Source organism: Alosa alosa, chromosome 16 (genome assembly GCF_017589495.1).
Source record: "Alosa alosa isolate M-15738 ecotype Scorff River chromosome 16, AALO_Geno_1.1, whole genome shotgun sequence".
NCBI lineage: Eukaryota > Metazoa > Chordata > Actinopteri > Clupeiformes > Clupeidae > Alosa > Alosa alosa.
This window is the reverse complement of record NC_063204.1, coordinates 18,175,439-18,181,811: the sequence shown is the minus strand read 5'-3', so window position 1 is coordinate 18,181,811 and position 6,373 is coordinate 18,175,439. Positions and strand designations below refer to the sequence as shown.

Here is a 6,373-nt window from a genome sequence, read left to right as displayed (position 1 = left end):
AAGCCGCTCAAAGCACTTCATGATGATGGGTGTCAGTGCCACAGGGCGGCAGTCATTGAAGCAGGATGGAGCAGTTTTCTTCGGCACAGGTATGATGGTGGCAGCTTTGAAACATGATGGGACGATGGCTTGCTTCAGGGAAGTGTTAAAGATGTCTGTGAAGACATCCTTAAGCTCCCCTGCGCAGTCCTTCAGCGCACGACCTGGGATGTTGTCTGGCCCTGTTGCCTTACGGGTGTTGATAGCAGCAAGTGTCCTATTCACGCTGTCGGCAGAGAGGCACAGGGGCTGCTCATGTAGAGGGGATGGGTCTTCTGTGGGCAGGTGCTGTTTTTGTGCTTCAAAGCGAGCAAAAGAAGCGGTTCAGGTTGTTGAGCAGAGGGATGTTGCTCTCACAGCTCTGTGGCGCGGGCTTGTAGTCCGTGAGGGCCTGAATGCCCTGCCATAGGCTTTGTGCGTTCCTGCTGTCTTTGAAGTGGGTGGTTATCTTGTGAGTGTATTCCTTTTTTGCTTCCTTGATGCCACGGGACAGGTTGGCTCTCGCTGTTTTCATGCCAGCTTCATCCCCAGCTCTATATTATATAACTATATTATATAACTATATTATAGTATATACATTTTATATTCATATGTGTTTGACATTTGTGTTGTATGAAACATCATAGCACATTATAGCATTTCCTATTATTTCCATCATAACACACTTACAACATAATGGTATTGGAATGAAGGATTTGCATATGTGCCACTAGATGTCAATGACGTATCAAAGCAGAGTTACTGTTATTGGAGGGAAGCAATTGCAAGACATGTTACTTCCTAATTACCGAGGTACAGAAATACCATGGTTAAGTTCTGAGAAATGCTTCCTTTCTTGTCCTAAGAAGCTAAACTAAAAGTGCAGTGGAGTTTCATCCTCATGACAAATACAAATGATGTTGGATGCATTGTGTGCCCACATCACCCTCATGCAGTACAGTATACTTTCACACTCAAGAGTGCATGTATACACATACTGAACATTCATAGAAGCATACACAAAAAAGAGATCATACACAAGATTTTGCAGGTTTATGCGATTGTGTCGCTAGTGATTGCTAGTGTTGATTAGTTGATTAATGGCTAGGCTATCTGGTCCTTGCCTCAAGGGCATACTGTAATGGCATTCTGAATTAGCTATTATTAACAGTATTATGCAGTGTTAAGTAATTATATTCCCTCATTCTGCACACATCACACACCACACACCTTCACACACACTGACAGACACACTAACACACACACACGCACTTGACACATACGCACACACACACACACACACACACATTTAGACCCACATGCACATTGCCTGGTTGGATAAAGAATTGAGTTCAAAGATTACATTACCAAAACTAATATACTGTATATCCAAATCGAATGAATTTAACACTGATACCAATGTGTGCAAATATACACCTCAATAAATGTTCTGCATAGTGCTATATGCTCCATGCAAAGAGAATACATTTCAGATCATCTATGGTAAGACTAAAACTGACTGTGACATCATGATTCATATGCAAAGGCACTGTGCAAGACAATCCTGTGGGTGGCCAGTGGTCTGGGGGGCATAGATATATAGGGGGCTTCAATTTGACATAATCAAAAGTCTTTTGGGGTTCTGCATAGTGCTATATGCTCCAGCAAAGGTGCAACGCCCTTTACCCGGTCGGATTAGTGCCGCTTCTCCGCTCCCTGGCACCAGTGGCAGCACTGTCCTTTTGCGCGGTCCCAACTCAGTGAGCACCGGTGTGCCTCTGGGACATGTGACCTGCCTCCCTTTGGATATACGAGGGTCAGAAAGACATGGCACCCTAGCAGAAGCACTTCTACATCCGTCTCCTAGAACTATGCACCATGGAGCTACAGTGCCCGTATCACAATTGGGCCTAAGAATTTGGCACTCGGCCTTCAGTCTTGTACCTACGGCTGATAGTTGCAGCGGTGGGGATATCTTCAACCCCACTCCCAGTCGTGTCATATTGCTTAAATATAGGAATCATTTAGGCAAAAATTGTGTTCAATATTATGTTTTATTTATGCATATGCACATGATGGTTTTAGTTTAATAGGATGAAAGCAAAGAACAGTACTTGAGTTATTTCAGACTGTATTTACAACCATAAAGAAGTAAATACACTTCGCTATCAGAAATAAATACCACATGATTGAGACAGCAATAAGTAATTTTCATTTTTTTCCTGTATTCAACAAAGTTATAGTCCTATTGAGATTTAAAAAAAGACAATCAGACATCAGACAATAGTCACCTCCTAAGTTCTTAATAGTAGTAGTAATAATACATATTTTCATTAGTATGTTATTATCATCTGCAATCTAGTGCATGAATATTCCAACTAGACTCAAGATCAGAAAACTGAGGTTTAGTTTAAGGTCCGAAGCTTCATTACACAGGCACTCCTCACAGCAAGAGAAGTTACCAAAGCTGCCAAGGCCCTGCAGAGCAGGACACACATTCCTGGATGCACAGCCACGAATCAAATTGCTGTTTGTGAGGGGAAAGCCATTTGGAAAAGTCACTGAAAAAGAGAAAACAATCTCACTTTAAGTGGAGAAATGGATGTTTGTAGGTTTAGCATGTGATAGTTGTTGGTTTATGTATCTTTTCAGTTCAGTGCCCACACTGTTGTGCGAACTACATAAACATATATTAAATATACAATTCAGTAACAATGGAAGATAAATGATTAATGCAACGACAATACATGAAAAGCCATACAAGCCTTTAGTGTCTCAAATCCAATTGGTCTCAGATTAGATGATACAAATAAAAACCTTTAGGCCTACATTAAAACTGGTCATTGCAAAAATGGGTTATTTATAATGGGGTCATGGATTTTTTCTGAAATGCAAGAAAAACACACAACTCACCGGAGCCGTTAAAGCATCGATCTTCTATTCCCACACAAGTGACATTAGAGAGACAGACCTGATCAGTAGTGCTATTGCAGGTAAAGCAGGATAGGTCTGTCTTTGTTGTATTCATAGGAGCTGAGGTAAAATACACAAGCACATAAATAATTTACATGCACATGGTCAACAGAGGCATGTCATACATGAAAAAAAAAACAATTACACATTGAACATATTACAAGCATAAGTACAAGATTGGGAAAATTAAATCTGTCACCCAATGTCATCTCAATACAGAAAAAAAAAAACTATCAATATGTACAGATTAAGAAGAAAATATAATTATATATTGGATATATCACATTGAGAAGATATTTGGGAAAATAAATTGTCCCACAACCTGGTGGTTGATTAGAATTGCACCCAGCTGTATTGCAACAGGATGCAGCAGTGGTGACACGGGTGAGTCCCAAGCCAAATGAAAAGGTCTGTGTCGAGGTCAGGGCATCCAGATCATTACACACAGTTTGTGGAATGCAACCTCTGATGGGGATGGTAGAAGGGGCATTTGCTAGAAGTAAAGAGAAATATTAATGTAAAGAAAGTGATAACTGCTAAATTATTTGCCAAATGGACTAAAAATGAAAACTTTACAGTGTAAATATGAAGTACAACAACTATGATTTACAATTATACATCTGGATTAACACATCCTGATCAACGGCACATTGGAAAAAGTTTCATGTCATAACTTACAATCAGTGGTTACTTGGCTGGTTGATGTAAAGCATATTTCTCCAGTGCTGCACGGTTGGGTAAGTGGGGTAGTACAATCTAAAAGGCACACTTGGCACTGCAACTGCGCGGAAACTGTCAGAAAGTATTATCAGTTCAAAATGCTCCATATGTTAACAGCGCATATCTAATTTCTGACATGATCTAAACAAACAGCTGATCTCCATCTTTCAACAGCAAATCAAATATACTTGAGAAATGTTAAAATGTTTGTTTTACCTTGATAGAGCAGTGCAAAGGTCAATACAATATTGATAAGAAGAGACATCTTGAATAGACACGTTTATTGTGACAAGAACCACAAAGCAACAGGTGTGGTTTTATATAGTATGTGGGCAAGATATGCCCTGTGGGTGGAGAGTTGGTAAACAACCTGAAACATGAAACATGAATAAGGAAAAACATAAAATAAATAAATTCTTGTCTCAATGCCAGAACACAGCCCAAACTACATTTCTGTCTCATTTCAAAGTCAAGTCAAGACAAGTCAAGTCAACTTTATTTATAAAGTGCATTTCATACACAGAGGTCATTTATTGTGCTTTACATAAACACAAGCAAACAGTAATAGCTAATAAAAGCATAGAAGGGCAATAGTCAAAGACCAGTTTAAAACTTAAAGAATAAAAAAGAAAATATAGAACATGCAAGGTAATATACATAAAAGCATAAAAGGGCAATATTTTAAAAGTGTATAAGTGTATAAGAGTTAATAATTAAAACACATAAAAATGTCCAGAAAGTAATTATTAAAACACATAAAAAAAACAACATAGTATGATTACAGTCATTTTAACTTCACAACGAGTTAGGCGAATTAATATACAAGTGTGATACGGCCAAAAAATTGGATCTATTTCATACACAGTAGGTGTGCAAATAACATATGTTAATACACGTTCTAAAGAATGCAGGGCAATGGGAAATTCAGCCAAGCAGTGGAATAAAGTCCAATAACACTATAGTCAGGGGGGAAACTTGCAAAATAGGCTGGACCCCTTAAAAAATAAGTTATTGAGGTTTTTGCATTTTTGGTATCATTACGACATTACATTTAGGAAGTGGCAATTTTTTATTTCCAACATGGCAGCCAAAACAGTCGAATGGAAAATAAGAATAGCATATCTCCACACTTAATGGGTAAATTTTGATGGTTTTGCTATCAAATCAAAGGTTTTCTGGGATGCTGCGTCCATTTTTGGGGTGAATGAAGAGGTTGGGGGCCAAATTCATATTGTTATGGTCATATTGTATATGGCCACATTTAAAAGGAGATGGTTGTTTCCACACCACACCACAAAAGCTATTTACCAGTCAGGGGCGGACTGGGACCAAAAATCGGCCCTGGCATATTTGGTCCAAGCGGCCCTCAAATCGGTCGGGCACACCTAATTAAATACAAAATATTTGCATTACCCTTAAATATGCATATATTTTCAACTGTCATGGAGCACTGAAAGTAATGTAGGCCTCATTGGCTATCACTCTGACTGATCAGAGGTAGCCATGGAGCACATGATCTCCATATTCAAGTAGCCTAGGCTATACAAGCAATTATTATGACCGCCCGGCGCTTAAGCCGGGCGGTCATATAGGTTTAGTTTTTTTTTTTTTTTTTTTTTTGCATGCCCAAATTTCCGTCAATGATTCCCGGGACACTGAAAGACCGGGGTACACAAAACTTGGTGGACATGTAACCCCACATGGATAGCATGGAACCATCGTTTTTCGTTTTGATCTGTAGCCCCCCCGCTGAATTGGACCCCCCGAAAGGAGGGTAGGGCAGACACAGTTTTCTGTGAATATCTCGAAAACCGTAGGGTTTAGGAGGACCATTTTTTTTTTGTATGTTGATCTCAAGGGGCCATGTCAACCCATTCCATAACCACTCATTTCATGTATAGCGCCACCTAGTTAAACACAAAAAAGTAAAAATGAGGTGGTGTAATTGAAGGTATCTGTGACCTAACATAGTCAAAACTGCACAAAATTGGAAGTGTAGGATCATTATGACACCCTCTGTATGCACGCCAAGTTTTGTGGAATTCCGTTCATGGGGGCCACACAATAAATTAATTTATGTTACCATACACCAACTGGCCTGTAGGTGGCCGGAGACAGTTTTCTGTGAATATCTCGAGAACCGTAGGGCCTAGGAGGTCCACCTTTTTTTTTTTTGTATGTTGGTCTTAAGGGGCATGTCAACCCATCCCATTACCACTTATTTCATGTATAGCGCCACCTAGTTAAAAAATTAAAAGCAAAAAAATTAGGTGTTTTCATCTCAATATCTCTGGCTGACAAGGTCAAAACTGCACGAAATTAAAAGTGTAGGATCATTATGACACCCTCTGAATGCATGCCAAGTTTTGTGTACTTTCGTTCATGGGGGTCCTTACAATAAAATAATTTATGTGTACATTTAGTGACGTACACCAACAAGGATTCCCGGGACACTGAAAGACCGGGGTACACAAAACTTGGTGAGCATGTACCCCACATGGATAGCATGGAACCGTCATTTTTCGTTTTCATCTGCAGCCCCCGCTGGACTGGACCCCTAAAAGAGGGTAGGGCAGACACAGTTCTCTGTGAATCTTTTATGGTATGTTGGTCTCAAGGGCCCACATCAACCTGGCTCATAATCACTCATTTGTGATTTGCC

The 6,373-nt window shown here is 39.7% G+C and overlaps 1 protein-coding gene across 1 annotated transcript; it reads right to left on the bottom strand.

Annotated features, from left to right (window-relative positions):
- Window positions 1-2,053: 2,053 nt before the first annotated feature.
- LOC125309351 (urokinase plasminogen activator surface receptor-like) lies at window positions 2,054-4,001 on the bottom strand. Its single transcript, XM_048266181.1, has 5 exons — window positions 3,928-4,001; window positions 3,670-3,783; window positions 3,314-3,484; window positions 2,932-3,051; window positions 2,054-2,579 (listed from the first exon to the last, which is right to left on the bottom strand). Exons 1-5 carry the CDS (start codon window positions 3,974-3,976, stop codon window positions 2,377-2,379), a joined length of 657 nt encoding a protein of 218 aa, XP_048122138.1. The 5' UTR covers window positions 3,977-4,001; the 3' UTR covers window positions 2,054-2,376.
- Between the last annotated feature and the right edge of the window lie 2,372 nt (window positions 4,002-6,373).

What these genes read in the sequence shown, in the direction of transcription:
- LOC125309351 (XM_048266181.1), bottom strand. Translation starts at nt 3,976, where the DNA reads ATGTCTCTTCTTATCAATATTGTATTGACCTTTGCACTGCTCTATCAA. An exon ending in CAGCCAAGTAACCACTGATT is followed by an intron (nt 3,485 to 3,669) that starts GTAAGTTATGAC and finishes CTTTACTTCTAG; the next exon opens with CAAATGCCCCTTCTACCATC. An exon ending in TCGATGCTTTAACGGCTCCG is followed by an intron (nt 2,580 to 2,931) that starts GTGAGTTGTGTG and finishes TCTCTTTTTCAG; the next exon opens with TGACTTTTCCAAATGGCTTT.